At 55.4% G+C, this 17,763-nt stretch overlaps 1 protein-coding gene across 3 annotated transcripts; it reads right to left on the reverse strand.

The window, feature by feature from the left end:
- Positions 1–11,411: 11,411 nt before the first annotated feature.
- Positions 11,412–15,547, reverse strand: SIX2 (SIX homeobox 2; the record flags this gene model as incomplete). Of its 3 annotated transcripts, XR_014297831.1 has the most annotated exons (3): positions 11,412–11,486; positions 12,401–12,829; positions 14,982–15,547. XR_014297831.1 is itself a non-coding variant. In XM_082672613.1 (2 exons), the coding sequence occupies 2 exons, from the start codon at positions 15,545–15,547 to the stop codon at positions 12,499–12,501; spliced, it is 891 nt and encodes a 296-aa protein (XP_082528739.1). In that variant the 3' UTR covers positions 11,613–12,498. The 3 variants fall into 3 exon arrangements, 2 of the variants coding, with proteins under 2 accessions (XP_082528739.1, XP_082528738.1); XM_082672613.1 differs by lacking the exon at positions 11,412–11,486 and having other exon boundaries at positions 11,613–12,829; positions 14,988–15,547; XM_082672612.1 differs by lacking the exon at positions 11,412–11,486 and having other exon boundaries at positions 11,613–12,829.
- Positions 15,548–17,763: the final 2,216 nt, after the last annotated feature.

Here is a 17,763-nt window from a genome sequence, read left to right on the forward strand (position 1 = left end):
TTGCATCAGAAATAACGTTTAATCAGATACCTGGCCATCTTGTGGCCCAGTCAAGCTTCACATAAAATTAACCATCAGAAGTCCACCCCTTGTTAACTTGGCATACACATCTCCTTAAACCATACTTAATGTGCAAATAAAGACAATAACCAGGTCATAATTCCAAACATGATACAACTACCCTGAGTACAATGAAAACACACTAACCCCCTCCCCAGAAGAGGAGGAAAAGTCCTTGAGCAATGTTTACTCTTCTCCTTGATATCCCGTAAACTTAAATACTATGGTGTAAAATGATAATATGTAAATACTATAATGTAAAGTCAATACATCTTACGCTACATGAGAAGGAAATAAGAGAGGAAAAAACCCGAAGATATTTGCTTAATATATATGCATATATACACACAAATATAATCATAACAAAATAAGGAGGAAATAGTCTTGACAATTGCAGTCCTCATTTCTGTAACCAGTCACATAGTTGTAGCTCGTATTTATAATTGCCTTCTTCCATTACCCATTCTGTATTCCCTTTGCCTTCAGCAAGGACCTCAGCTGGTCATAGTTCTTTAACTGGTGGTGTGATTCCTGAAGGCTCTGGGCCATTAGTAGTCCTGCCTGGTCTGGGTTGTTGCAGTTTTCCGTTGACCTTAATTACGGGGCATGGTAATAGTAAGAGACGCCCTAAGGGATCTCCTGTATCCCAGACATGCTTTGCATTACCTCCATAGTGCAGTAGCAGTCCAGTTTCTCCTTGGTAGTCAGAACCAATCACCACAGCCAGCACAGTGACTCCCGTCTTTGCCTGCTGATTCAGAGGCATGGGAAGGTGGCTGTCTTAACTCCCAGTTCAATGGAATCACTGTTGTGTCTCCTGGTGGAAGCATTTCTCCTTCTGGAACTAAGAGCTCTAGGCCAGCAGAGCATAATGTGGGAACAGAAAGCAGAAACTTTCCTAGTGGGTCACTAGGGGGAATAGTGAGTTGTGCCATTCCCACGTCTACTCCTTGATTCCTGGACCTGTGAATCCTGGCTATGGGAGAAATAGCAGCATATATTGGATGCTGATTCAGAGCATATACAGCTTTCCTGGGAACCTTGCCCCAGTCGTGCACGGTATTGCCACCCAGCTGGTGCTGTAACTAAGCTTCAAAAGATCATTATGCCTTTCTATCAAGCCAGCTTCTTCGGGATGGTGTGGGACACGGTAAGGCCAGTGAATCTTACGAGCGTGGATCTGTTGCTGCACTTCTTTTGCTGTGGAGTGAGCTCCTTGATCAGAAGCAGTGCTGTGTGCAATACCGCAATGGTGACTAAGGCATTCTACAAGCCCATGGATGGTGGTTTTGGCAGGGAAGGTAAATCCGTATCCTGAGTAAGTGTCTATTCCAGTAGGAACACTGTTGGTGGGAATGTAAATTGGTGCAGCCAATATGGAAAAGAGTACGCAGGTTTCTCAAAAAACTAAAAATAGAACTACCATATGACCTAGCAATTCCACTCCTGGGTATATATCTGAAAAAACCACAAATTCAAAAAGACACATGCACCACAGCGTTCATAGCAGCATTATTTACAATAGCCAAGATATGGAAGCAACCTAAGTGTCCATCAAAAGATGAATGGATAGGGGCTTCCCTGGTGGCGCAGTGGTTGAGAGTCCGCCTGCCGATGCAGGGGATACAAGTTCGTGCCCCGGTCCGGGAAGATCCCACATGCTGTGGAGCGGCTGGGCCCATAAGCCATGGCCGCTGAGCCTGCACGTCCGGAGCCTGTGCTCCACAATGGGAGAGACCACAACAGTGAGAGGCCCGCGTACCGCAAAAAAAAAAAGATGAATGGATAAAGAAGATGTGGAATATATACAGTGGAATACTACTCAGCCATAAAAAAGAATGAAATTTTGCCATTTTCAGCCACATGGATGGACTTGGAGGGCATTATGCTAAGTGAAATAAGTCAGACAGAGAAAGACAAATACTGTATGATATTTGTCCTCTATCCACAGGACAAATACTGTATCCACATTTATATGTGGAATCTAAAAGATACAATAAACTAGTGAATATAACAAAAATGAAGCAGACTCACAGATACAGAGAACAAACTAGTGGTTACCAGTGGGGAGAGGGAAGAGGGAAAGGGCAAAATAGGGGTAGGTGATTAAGAAGTACAAACTAGGGACTTCCCTGGTGGTCCAGTGGTTAAGACTTTGCCTTCCAATGCAAGGGGTGCGGGTTTGATCCCTGGTTGGGATCCCACATGCCTCGGGGCCAGAAAACCAAAACATAAAAGAGAAGCAATATTGTAACAAACTCAATGAAAGCTTTAAAAATGGTCCACATCAAAAAATCTTAAAAAAAAAAGAAGTACAAACTATTAGGTATAAAATAAGCTACAAGGATATATTGTACAGCATAGGGAATATAGCCAATATTTTATAATAACTATAAATGGAGTATAACCTTTAAAAATTGTGAATCACTGTATTGTACACCTGTAAGATATAATATTCTACAGCAACTATACTTCAATTTAAAAAAAGATTCTTTGTCCTTTGACAGTTTGATTATAATATGTCTCACTGTGGCTCTCTTAGACTTTATCCTACGTGAAGTTTATTGAGCCTCTTGGATGTGTAAATCAATGTTTCTCATCAAATTTGAGAGGTTTTTAGCCATTATTTCTTGAAATATTCTTCCTGCCCTTTTCTCTCTCTCCTTCTGGAACTCCCAGTATGCATATATTGGTATGCTCGGTGGTGACCCACAGGTCTCATAGACTTTATTCATTTTTCTTCATTCTTTGCTCTGTTCCTCAGACTGGGTAACTTCACTGGCTAATTCTTTCTTCTGTCAGCTCAAAACTGTTGTTGAGTCCCTCTGGTGAATTTTTCATTTCAGTTATTGTGATTTTAAACTCCAGAATTTCTATTTAGTTCTTTTTTATTGTTCCGATTTCTTTATTGATATTCCCTATTGGGTGAGACATTGTTCTCATGCTTTCCATTAGTTCTTTAGACATGGTTTCCTTTAGCTCTGTGAGCATATTTAAAATAGATGATTTTAAAGTCTTAGTTTAGTAAGTCAATGTCTAGGTTTCTTTAGGGGCAACAACGAAGTAGGAGGAGATTGGCTTTGCATCAATCTTAGATTGCCTACCTAGATGTTAATGTGTGAGAGAAATAATCTTCTATTATGCTTAAGCCACTCTTATTTGGGGTTTTTTCCATCACTTCCAGCTGAACCTTACCCTAATTAATACACTATGCAACCGATGAGGAAATGAGGCCCAGAGACGTGAACTGACTTGTGGTCTGTAATGTAGGAGTGGTATCTCCACATGTATTCCTCACCACAGAAAAACCAAGATAAGCAAGACAAAAACCAAAAAACAGTACTCAAGTCATAATAATAAAAAAATAATATATAGATAGATATATAGATGCATGAAAAAGGAAAATTGACAGAATACAGATTTCTCTGTTTTAAAATCACTGAGGACTGACTAACCATACAGAATCAGTAGATCCTTTTCCTGGGATTTCCTCCATTTCCCAGTTTCCCTTGCAGTTGGGTTGGTCAAATGACTAAGTTACCGCCAATGGAATACAAGTGGAAGTGATGTGTACCACTCCAAAGCTGTCCCCCACCCCACACCTCCCATGCCTGTCTTCCATGCTTCTTACCCACGTGGCAACCAAATGCAAAGGACTCTAAGGGTGGAGGCACCTGATAAGGAAGCCTTGGTCCCTGAATCACCCCACGGGAAGCCACTTGTTGTCCAGAAACACCCCACTGGACTGTTATGTGGATGAGAAACAAGCTCTTGTTTGGGGATTCATTTGTTTGCAGCCATACCTAATACAGTCTCTTTTCCTGCTCTTTGCCTCAGCTCCACCTGCTTGGAAGTTGGCCTGTGCTGGGTAGACTCGGAGCCTGAGGAAGACTTCTGTTGCCACAGCTACTAGATATGGTGACATTTTCATTCTTTCCTGACTCAAGTTTGGTGCCCAACACAGCCCAGCTGCCGTGGGGTGACGTGGCACTACCTGTTTGTGCCTCCCTGCCCCCTCTTGGTTCCTGGTCTCTAGGGAGGGAGGCACTGCCTAACCCCTGAGACTGTGTCTTGGCCCCAGCCACTGTGGACATTCATCCTTGCTCTGAAGTCATGTCTATTTAATATTCCTACTTAACATTTACCTGCCTTTAGGGTGATTGCTTAACTTGCTTAACTTAGTTCTTTATAGAATAACAAGTAAATGATAAAGGGACTCGACTTCATCTACAACTCTGAACAGACACCAGCGTCTAGTCTTTCGGCGTAAACAGAACTCTTGACTCTCTTCCCATTTTCTCCAGCTAAAAACACCTACAGCCCTTTGGGGACCACCCACAAAATTCAGTATTCACCTGCTGAGGAAACCTCTCGCTCACAACTCATTCGCTGGGAGCCGTAACTGACAGGTCTTGAGCCCAGTGAGAGAGCGCACTTCTAGTTCTCTGCCCACTTCCCCTTGGGGAAGGTATGGAAGCGGCCTGTTAGAAGAGACCCGTTTCTCTCAGTGATTAGGCATTCTTTTTAGTGATTTCCGGGATGGGTTATTCTGATTTTGAGGTACGTTTACTTTAAGTCTCTATAGCGGCATCCAGAGCTCCATGATGGCTGCCATCTCTCTGCATCACTCCCCCAAACCCAGGGGAACAATCTCTACTCTTTGGGCTGGTTTGGTATCTGCTATTTTCCCCAAACTCAAGAATTCACCTCGGGCTTCCCTGGTGGCGCAGTGGTTGAGAGTCCGCCTGCCGATGCAGGGGACACGGGTTCGTGCCCCGGTCCGGGAGGATCCCACATGTCGTGGAGCGGCTGCGCCCGTGAGCCATGGCCGCTGAGCCTGCGCGTCCGGAGCCTGTGCTCCGCAAGGGGAGAGGCCACAACAGTGAGAGGCCCGCGTACCGAAAAAAAAAAGAATTCACCTCAAGGGACTTCCCTGGTGGCTCAGTGGTTAAGAATCCGCCTGCCAGTGCAGGGGACACGGGTTTGATCCCTGGTCTGGCAAGATCCCACATGTCGCGGAGCAGCTAAGCCCGTGCGCCACAACTACTGAGCCCGCGTGCCACAACTACCGAAGCCCAAGCGCCTGGAGCGCGTGCTCCGCAACAAGAGAAGCCACCGCAATTAGGAGCCCTCGCACCGCAACGAAGAGTACCCCCGCTCGTGGCAACTAGAGAAAGCCCGCGCGCAGCGACGAAGACCCAACGCAGCCATAAATTAAACAAATAAGAAATTAAATAAATAAACTCATAAATTAATTAATTTAAAAAAGTCACCTCAACAACAGAGTGCAGAGGAAAGAGCCTCCGCTAACTTGGGCCTCAGGAAAGTCACATAGATCACTTTCCTTAGGCTCCCATCCTCACCTGTCAACTGGGGAGAAGAATTCCTTTCCTGCCTACCCTATACAATGGTGAATATTAAATGACAGGAAGTTTTTGAAACCACTGACACCCTGCCGAGTACCATATAAACACTAGGATTACCTATATTGTTTTGTTTTTAGAAACTACTCAGCTTCACCCTTTCTGTTTCTAATCCCCTCCATCTCCCTTCCCCCACCCCATCAGGGTCTGGCTCTTCCCTCAGGAGGAGAAGGGAGGAGTGATTCACACCTCCTGGTTGGCCTCCTTAATTAAGCCTAGCTTCACTCTCCGACCACTCCCTCTCTTCCTTCTCCTTGGACCAGGTGACTCCCTCAATAGTTCAGGTGTCTCAGGGCAGCTTTCCAGGGTCGCCAATGGCTCTGCCTCGGGACAATAGGGTATTTCATACTCCCTGTCTTGAAACTGACAGAATCACCTAGCTCAGGTGGAATCTGAGCGCTTGTTCCAACTACAGCTCCGCGGGTGGAGAAGGGAATGGGGGCTTCCGGTGGGGTCGAAGTGTGTGTGTTGGGGGTGGGAGGAGGGAGTGGGGCGGGGATGGGCCCCGTGTGTTCTGGTCTTTGCAGAACAGTGTCTGGGCTGCCCCTCCTTTCTGACCTCCTCGCACCGCAGCAGTAAACCTGTGTTAATTGAACGATGCTTTATTTACTGTCCACCAGACAGAGAGCCCTGTCCGCAGCACAGGATTGATGGGGCTGGGGGGGGGGGGGGCGGACCGAGAGGAGGGCGTCCCACCCAGGGCTCAGGTCTCAGCCCTCAGGATCCCCGAATCAGTCTCATCTTCCCGAGCAGAATGGAGGAGACGGGGTCGGAGTCTCAGGAGGGCGAAGACGGAGGCGGCAGCAGGGTCCCAAGGGTCCCAAGGTTCTATCTTTACTATTGAGTAACCCGCGCTGGGCGAAATCCGCTTCTTGGTACCCGACGGTGCGTCAAGACTACACCGTAGAGCGCAAATGAGGGAACGGGGTAATTACGCTGATGGTTGCGGAGATAAACGCTCTCCCCCGACTTCAGCGGGTCACTGAGGCTTTGAGCTCCGCTGCCGCAGCTCGCTCCGGAGCCAGTGCTGGTTCCGAGTTTCGCATCGCCCTCGTGCTGCCTCCGATCCCCGCGGGAGTCATCTGCGCCCGCCTCTGCCACCCGGGGCCCCGGGACTAGGCGCCGCTCCACTCCCGGGCACCGCGCTCGTCTGCAGCCGGTACCCTGGGAAAACGTGCGCTGAAGACTCACAGGGACCAGGTTCAAATGCAGGTCCCGCCACTGTAAACGTGTCTGACTCTGGGCAAGTTCCCGAACGTGACTTCTCAGTTTCATGTACCAGTAATAATAGCTTCTTTGTGTGGCCGCTGTGAGAATTAAACAGATACCAGGTGTGTAAAGTGCCTTATGCGGAGTAAGCGTTCACGAAATGGCAAGTATGACCTGTTACTCTGGGGACCACGAAGTCACCATCGAGCTGCGTCTCCACGGCCCAGGGCAAGCTACCCGGATGATTCTGCCAGCAATGAGCTTTTGAACTAGTGAGAGGTCCTGGCTGGGCAGCCAACACAAACCCTTGGAAAAGCCCTGAAGGAAGGGAGTCGAGGGCCTGCAGCTCTGCAAGCCCCACCCCCGCGGCTTCTCTTGCCTTCCTGTCTGACCCGTCATTCCCTTTATAGGACCTCAGGCGGCTGGTCTGACTCCCCGGCCGGGGCAACCGAGGCTACACTCCGCCCGGAGACTGCAGAGTCCCAGGCATGGGCCAGTCGGGCCTGAGTGCCCTGAGCCGGGATGGCTACAGAGTTGCGGACAGCTTCATCTCCCGCGGCGCGACCCAAGCCGCTAGTTCAAGGGCCAGAGGAATGAGGCTGCCCAGTCCCTTGGTCCCCTTGCTCCCCTGTGCTCAGGCCCCAGAGCTTCGCGTCATCTCGAGCAGCGCGCGGGTCCCTTGTCCCAAAAAGCCGGTCGCGCCGGGCCTGGCATCGAGTGCGCGGCTGGGTCTGCGAAGGCCTCGGCCGCCCGGAGCCGCAGAATTTCTCCTTGCAGCGCGCCAGAGTCCGAGCGGGTGCGCGCTACTCAGAGAGCGAGGAAGCACTTGGTACTCCGGGTGGGCCGGGCCACTGGTAGTTCTGGATTTATCCCTGGCAACGGCCAGGGCTGCTACCGTCCTAAGCAAGGCGTCCTCCCACGTGTCCGCCCTCGTGCCAGCCTATCGGGTTTGTGGGTCCTCCAAGAAAGGGAGCCTTTGGGGCAACTAGGGGCTCCTGTGGGCCTTGCAAGGTGCGCTTTCTTCAGGCGCATCCTCACGGTCTTTTTTAGACTCTCACCTGGTGGGGGAGCAGCCCTGCTGCTGAGATCGAGGGGGAAACAGAGTGGAAAACTCACCCCACTGGAGGGCACCCAATCTGATCCTCTCCTCTCCGATTGCACCCCACAACCCAGGAGAAACATTTCCCGAGTTACAGCTGTACAGGAACCCACAGAGTTTCAAGAAGAGACTCCTGCGAGGCGACTCTCGAGGCCTTGACTCTGACACAGGGACTCGAGACCTTTCCGGGCTCCACTGCGCGGCCCCCAGCAGCAGCGACCCAGAGACCCTCTTTTCCTCCCTGCTCACCCTGCCCGCGTCCAGCAGCGGCTCCAGGAATCGAATCAGGAAAAATCCGGGCAGGGTTGGGTTCCCGCGGCGTGAGAGGAGAGGCTGGTTCTCTTCCAGCCCCAGGCGCCTCCTTTACAAGCCGCATTCCGGGCTCCTCCGAGCGCCCTGGTCAGCTCACTGGCTCACCCACACACCTCTGGACTCAAAAAGAGCTATGGTCTCAATGCACACGTCAGCCCCACCTATTCACACCAGCGCGGCTTTTCACCCTATTGCATGCACACACTCTCTTATGCCTTCTCACATCTCCCAGTACATCCTCACGCACTGGGTGGTCGCTTCCCTCTCCAGCATCCCTAGGCAGCTTCTAGTGCCCAGGGTACCCAAGCCGTAGTGTTGGAATGGGGAACACGAGAAAATGAAGGGGCCCAGTCAAGAGCCCTAGCCCTCCTGTCCTTCTCCACCCGCCCCTCAATACAAAAACATTCACAAGTTTCCTGTCCGGAGGCCCGGCAGCATCCCAGCAAGAGGTGGGCACTGGTGGAATCCAGGAGGCCAAATTCCCTGTGTCCTGACTCTGGTGTCCCCACTCGGCTGGCCCCTGCTTTTCTCAGGGGCCAAAATTCTGTTAAACAGGGACTGAGTTAAACTGAGGACCAAGTAGACCGGTGTTCTCCCCAGATCTCCCTGGCTCTGTTTAACCTTTTCTTGTGTGGCAGGCCATCACCACCTGCTCCTTAGGCCACTCCCTGGAGATGCTCTTCGCAGAAGGGACACCAGGTCCAGGCCTGCCCTGAAGCCTGGAGAAGGGTGCTGAGTGCGGGGTGAGGAAGGAGACTGCGCGGGGAGCACAGCCAGCCCTCACGCTCCCGTCTGCCTTCAGTAGCCCTTGGCTTTTACAGCCCCGAAGCAGATGAGCCGGCCAGCTGCCCTCAAGGGCTGGGTTCTGCCTCCTTCATTAGGGTTTTACCTTGGAGGGTACATGCATATGGGACCTGGCTGGGAATAAATGAAAGGTGAACATGGTCAGGGAAGCCGAGAGGGAAGCTCCCGCTTCTAGCTGCTGCGTCCCTTCAGGTGGCCTGAGCAGAACTCTCGGCTTCAGTGGCTACTGGCAGAGGGGAAGGATGACAAGTCATCGGGAACACTGTTCGGTGAACACCGGCGGGGAATAGTTGCATTCACCTGGCAACATCGGTGCAAAAGTTACGTCCAGTTGGCGCGGTCGGTCTAGTGGAGTGTGGAATGGAGGACTGGCTTGTATAGATTTATACAGTGGGTGAGTAGCTGCTCGGTTTATTTTCAGAACGTCTGCATAGTTTCCCCTTTTAAATAAATATTTTCGGAGTTAGCTTTCCAAGGGGGAGGGAAAGAGGGAAGTTGCAACAAGTAGTGCCACCAAGCCAGAATAAAGCTCCAGGACAGGCAGCCCGCCCCCTACTGGCAAGTGAGAACTCCCAGCAAACTCCATGGATTCCACCTGGACCGCTGGATAAGGGTGGGGTCCCTGACCGTCTGCAGCCTCGGGCTAGGACCGTCTCTTTCTCTGGGCCACAGCTGCCTAGAGCCAAGGCCTTCCCGGCCAGCCGGGCTTCAAGGCTGTGTTCTGGCCCCAGCAGGTCCCTCGGCTGGGACGGGCTGCTCGCTGGGGCGCCGGTGGGAGGGTGGGTTTGAAGGCTTCTGGGGAGAAGCAGAGGTTTGTGTTTGTGTGAGTACAAGGAGGAGGGAGGGGCTCATTTGTGTAGGTATCTCCCTTTCATCTGTGCAGGGGCGTGTTTCACCTGAGTGCCTGCGTTTGTGTGTCTGTAAAAATGGGTTGAGTGTCTATGTGTGTTTGTGTGTGTGTGAACATATGTGTGACGGAGTATGATATTTCCCCGTGTGGCCACAAGTGTGAGTGGGTGAGTTTTTGTGCTACCCACAGTGCCCAGCACAGTGAATCGAATGACAAATGTGTACGTGTCCTTGTGAAAGTTGGTACAGAGCCTGTTTGCCTGTGATTGTGAGTGCAGAAAATAGGAGGCAGGTAGGGGAGATGTGGGCTCCAGGGACTACTGTGTTTCCTCCCTTCGAGAAGTAAGGACGGGTCTGTCGGCTCAGCTCGGCTGACTCGAGGCAGCTTCTCGCTCCCTGAGCCTCTCTGGACCCTCAGACAGTAGCAGGCTCTATGCCCCGCCAGTCGGGGGGGGGCCACTCGGGCCCAGGATGACCTGAGTTGTCCCCTGAGAGCACAGCCTCCAGGAGAGGCGACAGGAACTGCCAGGACTGCACTTCCTCTTGGGGGTGCAGGGGCCGTGGGGCGCCTGATGCCGTCTTATGCTGCTAGGGATTCCCTTGACCCCCACGACTGCACAGAGCTTACGCTGAGGCAAAGCCTCCCTCTCCAAGTTAGCCCGCCCAGCTGCCCGCGTCCCCGAGGGTCTCGACTGGGAAGGAATCCTTGATATTTAGAAAGTCCGCGCAGAAGTGCTCTCCGCGAGCGCTGATTTCACCGGCGGAAAGCGCCGGAGAAGTCCTGGAGCTCCAGGATCACGGGGTCAGAAGGGCGCCTCCTCCCCTCCATCCCTTCCCACCCAGGGCCGGTCGGAAGCGTCCGGGTCGCGGAGGAGTAATGTGTATGGTACCAACAGCCACCGAGACCTGAGACGGAAAAGCCTCAACTTTCTCCTCGAGGAGTCCCGCCGGCTTCGGACCTGCCTGGACCGGCTTAGACTTGTCGCTTAATGGGGAGGGAGGCTGGCTCCCCGAGAGGGGAGGGGGCGCCGCAGGTTAATTTACAGCCGCAGAGGCACCTACGGCGCACCACGCACGGAGGTGCCTCCTCTGCCTGACCATCCAAGCCCCGGCGTCCGCTTGTTCCCGTTTAGAACACGCGCCCGGCGCGCCCGGCTCCCCGAGTCTCCCGGACTTCCCTTCTCCCCAAGCCCCTTCATCTCCACGCCAAACCAACGGATTTCTGAGCGTGGAGACCTTCGTTCCACGGCTACACGCACGACCCGGGCTTCGCGGCTGGACCAGCGGCTGCCCTTTCGGCCCGCGAATCTGCCCAGTGCGTCGTGCCTGGTTCTGGGGATGGCGACCACCGCTAAGGCGTCCGCCCTTCAGGAAACCTCCACGGCCCGACCTGTTTCCCAGCCTTGGCATGTCCAAACACACGTAACCACGTTACGCACACAGCCTCTCATTTCCTACCCCCATTCCCAGGTGAAGAAAGAGGCAGGTGAGGGCACTGCTCGGCTGGTGGGGGGAGAGGAGTCCCCAAGAGGGACAGGCCCCTTCCCCGCTCCTGCAGGGAGCTTCCCGGACAAGAAAAGGGGCAGAGTGCTTTGGGGCAGGAGGTTTCCGAGTATTCAGCCCCTTCACCTTGCGACTCATAAACGTTGTGTGTGGGGGAAGGCGCCTCCCGGTTTCTGGGACTCATGGGGCTTCGCTGCCCAGAGCGGTCCACCCGGGGTGTCGAGTCCCTGTAGGGAAATGAGACACAGCTGCACTCCCGGCTCGCGGGCCTCGTGGTATATATCCATATATATATATATATATTTATGATTTCTAATTTTATTATAAAATAAAAGCAGAAATATTTCCCGAAGAACATTCACATGAGGACATAACAGGGAGATGGCAAGTCTGCGGCTCGGAGGCACGCTCTGCCGGGAGCACGGCGGCCACAGTCCCAGGAGGAAGAGGAGAGCGAGTGGCGGGGCCTCACCAAAGCAGAGGGGCAAGCGGCAAGGGGGCGTTCAGGGGCTTCCCTGCCGCCGCCCTTGCTCTTTCACTTAAGTTACTAGGCAGCGCTGACACCTGCAGCCCCCAGCTGACCCCGGGGGGAGGGCCTCTGGAGAAAGCCCGGGTTCAAAGGCCCTGTCTTTTCTTTGCTCTTCCCCCTCCCACTCCCACCCCCGTAAAGTGAGGAATAGGGGGAGGGCAAATAGACCGCCAGGCACGAGGAGAAAGACCGACGCGTACAGCCCGCGAGGTGCAGGAGGCTGGCGGAGAGGAGAAACCGAAAAACAGAGATAGAGTAATAGAAACCTAGCGAGAGATGGCAAGCCGGAAGTACAGCGGGAAACAGAGACAGTGCAGAGGGGGAAAGCAAGAAGAAGAAAGGGAAAGGAGAAGAGAGAAGAGAAGGGGAATGAGAGGAAGAAAGAGCAAGGAAGGCAAGGGAAGAGAGCGGAAGAGGAGGCACGGAGAGAGAGTAGGAGAATGGTGTATAATTTATTCCCTTCCCTGGTTCAAGACCCGGTCCCAGGCCTCCAAAGGATCTCCAAAGAAGCAACTTGTTGAAAATAAATCCCGAACAAAGACTAAACCAGAGAGCCATCCGCCCTGCCCGGGCCGGCAGTTCTGCCCGCTCAGCGCGCGGGTCTTCCAGTACCTGGTGGGGCCGCCGGCGCGGGGCGCCCTCCGGACACGGTCCTTCTCAGGTCCCGAGCGACCAGCCCAGAAGGCAAGCGCGTCGAGGCAGGTGGGGCTCTAGGAGCCCAGGTCCACGAGGTTGGCCGACATGGGGTTGAGGATGGAGTCCTGCAGGCCGTGGTGATGCTGCAGTGGGTCCGAGCCGCCTCCCCCCGGCACAGGCACGGGCACGGCGCTGGGGCCCGGAGGGTGGCCCAGGCTGTGCAGGGACGGCAGCCCGGGTGGCGGCGGCGGGCTGAGCAGCAGCGCGGGGCTGGACGACGAGTGGTCTGGCGTCCCCGACGGCGTCTTCTCGTCCTCCGAGCTGCCTAGCACAGACTTGCCACTGCCGTTCAGCGACGCAGCCAGCGGATTGTGGCTGTTGGAGTTGGAGTTCTCGCTGTTCTCCCTGCAAGTGCAGGAGCAAAGCAGCCGGGTCAGCGGGGAAACCGAGGCTGATCGGCGCCGCGTCGCCCTGAGCCAGAGCCGCCGCGCGCTGCCTGCGGGTGTTTTCGGTTTCTAACATGTTTCGCGGCCAAGCCTGGGCTCTGGCTCTTTCAGTCCCTCCAGACCCGATTTCTCTCTTATACCTCCTTCCTGTATCGTTTCTATCTCCCCACCTCTCCTGCTCTCAATCTCACGAATATCTCTCTGCTCTCCGTGTGTTCTGCCCTCCCTGCCTACCCCCACTGAGTGGCTGACTTTTCTTTCCCAGAGCAGAGGGGCAGGGGAGCAGGGTTCATTGGAGTTGTAGGGAACAGGGACAGGGAGGAAGAGAAGGTGCCTGGGTTTTCAGATCACTCTTGGCTACTCAAGCCAGCGTTTGTTGCGGAGAAGTGGGTCCAGGAGAGTCAGGGACCCTAGATTCTAGGCTGAGGGTCCACTTGAGGTTGGGGATATCACAGGTCCTCATCTCCCTTTGCTTTTCTCTGCTTGAGGGAAAACCCGGTCTGAGGGACAGGTTCCTGGAGCTAAGGGTCTTTTCCCTCTAGTTCCAAACTGGTAGGCCTTGTTAGGGTTTTCCTTGCTTGGCCTAGGAACGAGGCCCTAAGGATGCAGGACTCCCTTTCCCTGGTGGCACAGCAGAAACTTCAGCTGGGGGCCTGAAGCTGGGGTGTGGGGGGCAGCTTCTGGGAGAAGAGAGAAGTTAGAGTGAAGGGGATTGCTAATCCTGGCCTAGACTTTTCACCATACCAGAAACTGAGGGACTCTTCAGCCCTCACCTGGGGCCTGACCTGAGAACTTAGCTCTTCAGGACTCTGGATGCATTGTATTCTGGGGGGAGGGGGACCTCAGCAGGGAGAACCCACCTCCTGCCCTGTCTCTGACCGTCGGACAGCCCCTGCCCAGATTTGGAGGTTTGAATTCTTGGGTAGATTCTCTCTTTACTGGCTCCCCAGGGCCTTTTCTTTCTGTTTTCCTGGAAGGGAACTTCCCACAGGGCTGGCAGCTGAATCCTTACAACTGTGGATGCTCCAACCTCATGGTCTTAGAGACCAAGGTCAGCTTGAAGCCACCCCCCCCCCGCCCCCCCGAGTTCCACCGCTGATTCCACTGTTCAGCACCCGTACTCTGACCCTGGCCATTCACTCCGGGCTGCACACACCCCGTACCACAGACCCCGGGTGTCTCGTTCTGCTCTTACACTCAGGCTGATTCTGTTCCCACAGTCAGCTTCTCCCCCTCCAGATTTGGGGTTCTGAGGGGCCAAAGCCACAACGGCCTCATGGTCAACTGCAAAGCTAGTTCAGCAAGTCCCGGTTTCCCTGAGGACAAGCAACTCCCAGCCTTTCTGCTGCTCTCAGCTCACCCCAGACATACCGACCTACCTGCCAAAGAGGGTAGAGCCTGAGCAGAGAGGAGCTAAGGGCTTGGCAGGCCAGGGAAGGACTGCTGGGTCCAACGAGGCAGAAAAAGGGACATGTGTTTCTCTTCTCTCCTAGAGCTGACACTTCCTCCCCAAGCCTTTCACCTCTTGGTCCTTTCAATCCGCGATAAGACTTTCCCTATCAACCCTCCTATCCAGACAAGGAAAATTCTTCCAGGCCGCTCCACATCCACGTCGTACCAGGAAAGTTCCAAGCCCAGTACTGACCCCAAATCACACGGTCTGTAGCTGAGTGAGGCAGACGGGAAGCCCTGGGAAGTGCTGGTGAATTCTCACAGGCAGTCTAACCCCGCACCCCGCACCGCGCCCCCCCATAGTCCTCGCCAAAACCCTGTGTCCTCCGACCTTCGGAGGACTAACAGGCCTTGCCCGCTGTGCGCCCCGTGCCTGGAATCCAGGCCTACCGTCTTGCCTTTGTCCCGAAGGTCGCTGCTTCTCCACTTTTGCTCACAAGCGACCAGGGAGTTAGTTGACAACTTCCCGATTGCTCTGCCCGCTTTAGACAAATTTCGGATCACTTGGTCGCCGGCAAGCGCCGTCCGGGTCAGACCAGGCTGCAGCAGGGCCCTTGCTGGGACGAGCGGGCCCAGTTCAAGCCTCTTCAGTGGCTGAGTGGACGCCCTGGGACCCCCTCCCTCGAGCCCGGGGTAGCTGGCGCCGAAGTTCTACTTACTCGTACCTTTCCTTGGCCTCGGCCGCCCGGTCGCGCTGCCGCCGGTTCTTGAACCAGTTGCTGACCTGCGTGGTGGTGAGGCCCGTGGCTTCCGCCAGCTCGCGCTTCTCGCGGGGTGAGGGGTAGGGGTTGTGAGCGTACCACTCGCGCAGCACGCTTCGACTCTTTTCCTTGAAGCAGTAGCTGGTCTCCTCGCCGTCCCAGATGGAGCGCGGCAGGGGAAACTTGCGGCGCACTCGGTACTTGCCCACAGCGCCCAGGGGCCGGCCGCGCAGCTTCTCCGCCTCGATATAGTGCGCCTTGAGCCACAGCTGCTGCAGCTTGGCGTGGTTGTGCGGCGAGAACTGATGGCTCTCCAGGATCTTGTAGAGCTCGCGGAAGTTGCCGCGGTGGAAGGCCACCACCGCCTTGGCCTTGAGCACGCTTTCATTCTTGTGGAGGTGCTCGCAGGCGGGCAGAGACCACAGGAAGCGGCCCAGTCGCTCGATGTTGCCGCCCTGTTGCAGCACCTCGCACACGCACGCCACTTGCTCCTGCGTGAAGCCGAAGGTGGGTAGCATAGACATGGTGCCGGTTGCGCCCGCCCGCGCGCGCCCTCAGCGCGCCGCGCGGTCCGGCATGGGCGCCTCCCCGCCGGACCGTCCGGGCCAAGAGGCGGGCGGGGGGGGGCCCCGGCCTGGCGCTGGCTCCCGGAGAACTCCGAGTCACTGCAGGACGTCCCCGAGCCGGCCGCGGGTCGCGCGCCGCTCCGCGCCCCCGCCGCCCGCGCACTTCTCCTGAGTCCTCGTCCAAGCCCGGGGGCCGCCTGGGGCGCCGCTCCGCATGCTCCGCGCCCTCCCGCCCGCCAGCCGCTCCCTCGTTCGCTTCTCGCTAGCTCTCCCTCCCGTCTAGCTCGCTCGCTGCTTTTTTAATAATATTATTCTAAGCGGGCATGAGGCGCGGCGGCCCGCGCCCTGATTGGTCTGGTTATCTGACCCGGGGCCTGCCCGCGCCAGACAATAGTCGGAGTCAAATTATTCGCCATGGAGACGCTGTCAGTCACTGGTAACCCGAGCCCGGCGGGCCTGGCGGCTCCCCCCGGCCTGCTCCGCTGACAGATCGCCGGGCTCCGTGCAAAGCGTAGGGCAGCCCGAGACGGGAGCCGGAGGCGCTCCAAGAGCCTGGGAGGCGGAGAGGGCCGGGCAGAGGCCAGCGGCGGCGGTGATTGACGGGGCGGACGCCCAAAGAGCAAGGGAGGAGCTGGACCCGGGAGGCGGGGGGGGGGGGGGGGGGCGGAGTGGAGACGCGCACTGAAGAAAAGGGGAGGACCGAGGTGGGGAGGGAAGAGAGGAGAAGAGAAGGCGGAGGACGTTAAGGGGGTGCCGGGAAGAAGGGGAGGGAGTGGGGTGGAGGGAGCCACGAGGGGGAAGAAACTTTGCCCAGCTTTTCGCAAGGCCGCGCCGGCTGTCCCCCGGGTCGTCACGCCGCTCCCGGGGCTGCTGTTTGCCGGGTGGATTCTGCCCAGGAGCTGACCAGTGGGGTGGGAGAGTTTGGACGCGCTAGGGCGCCCCTTAAAGATGTGGCTTTTCCTGCTGACAGTGCCCCACCCCCATCCTAGGAGTTCGGGACCCGCGAGGTCCGCGAGGGAGAGGGGGAGGGAGCAAGAGAGAACTGAGGAAAAGTTGGCAGTGGCTACGGGCGGACGCTTGAGAATCTACTTCTTCGAGGATCCCGCCTTTCCTCCTTCTCTTCACCGGGCCGGCTGCCCCGCGGCCGGTACCGCCCGGCTGAGCTCTTTTGGCTCTTCGCTGGGCGGGGACTCAGACTTAACCCCACGGGTCCCACGGCCCGAGAAGCTCCCGGCACTTCCGTGTGGCCTCCACGGAAGTTGACTCCGGTGGGCAGCGCCGGTGGTCTGCCCATAGGGATGCGAGGGCAGGGAATCTGGGATGGTCTTGGCCCTTCTCCTGTGGGTGGTCGGGGAGGCAAGATCCACCACCTTCTGGCCTCTCAGCTTGGACTCGGCTCTGGCCGATTCCAACATGAGAACCGGGTCGCCGAGCTCCGGAATGAGGGGCTTAAAAAGGGGAGCCTATTTTTTGCTTCTTTGTCACGGCGCGTGTGTAAACACGTGGCGCTGGTTCTCTGGGAGAAGGGCAGGCGAGTAGGTGGGAGGGCTGGAGTGGAAGAGGGGGTGTTGCGGCTGTTTCTACGGTTTTGAAAAGCCCCGGGGTTAGCTCCTTCCCCGACTGGTCTTTCCCACCTCCGTTTCCCGTCTTGGCTCTGAGCTGTTGCAGGCTGGAGCCTCGCTGGCTCCCAGTGCCAGGACTCAAGCCAAAACAGAGCCCCGGCTCTGCCTTCAGCTTAGGACTGTGTAATCTGCGTCTAGGCCACATTTCTTGGTTCCTACCCCTTTAAATTTACTCAGAAGTTTGTGCTAGGAGCACTGGAATGCGGGTCCAGAACCCTGGGTTCAAGCTGTGACTTTGCTTGGTGTTTTTGAGCAAGTCTCCTACTTGTTCCTCTAACCCTTAGTAACATTTCCCAAAGTTTCCCCCCTGCTCTAGCATTCTAGATGTCCTGTGGGGGACTTGCAGTCATGAAAGAGTGGAACCCTGTGATACTCCCTAAGACTTTTGCCTCTGGGGGCCTGTCCAGATGTATGGAGACCACAGGGTTATCAAAGTGTGTTCCAAGCCAGTGGCAGGGACAGCTCCCTGCAGAATCTCAGGTGGCATGCTCAGAGCCTGCATCAGTCTGCTGAGAGGAGCCCTGCTGTGTCCAGGCCACTTTATCCAGAGTC

Source organism: Grampus griseus (genome assembly GCF_964374135.1).
Source record: "Grampus griseus genome assembly, chromosome: 15".
In the NCBI taxonomy this organism is placed as follows: Eukaryota; Metazoa; Chordata; class Mammalia; order Artiodactyla; family Delphinidae; genus Grampus; species Grampus griseus.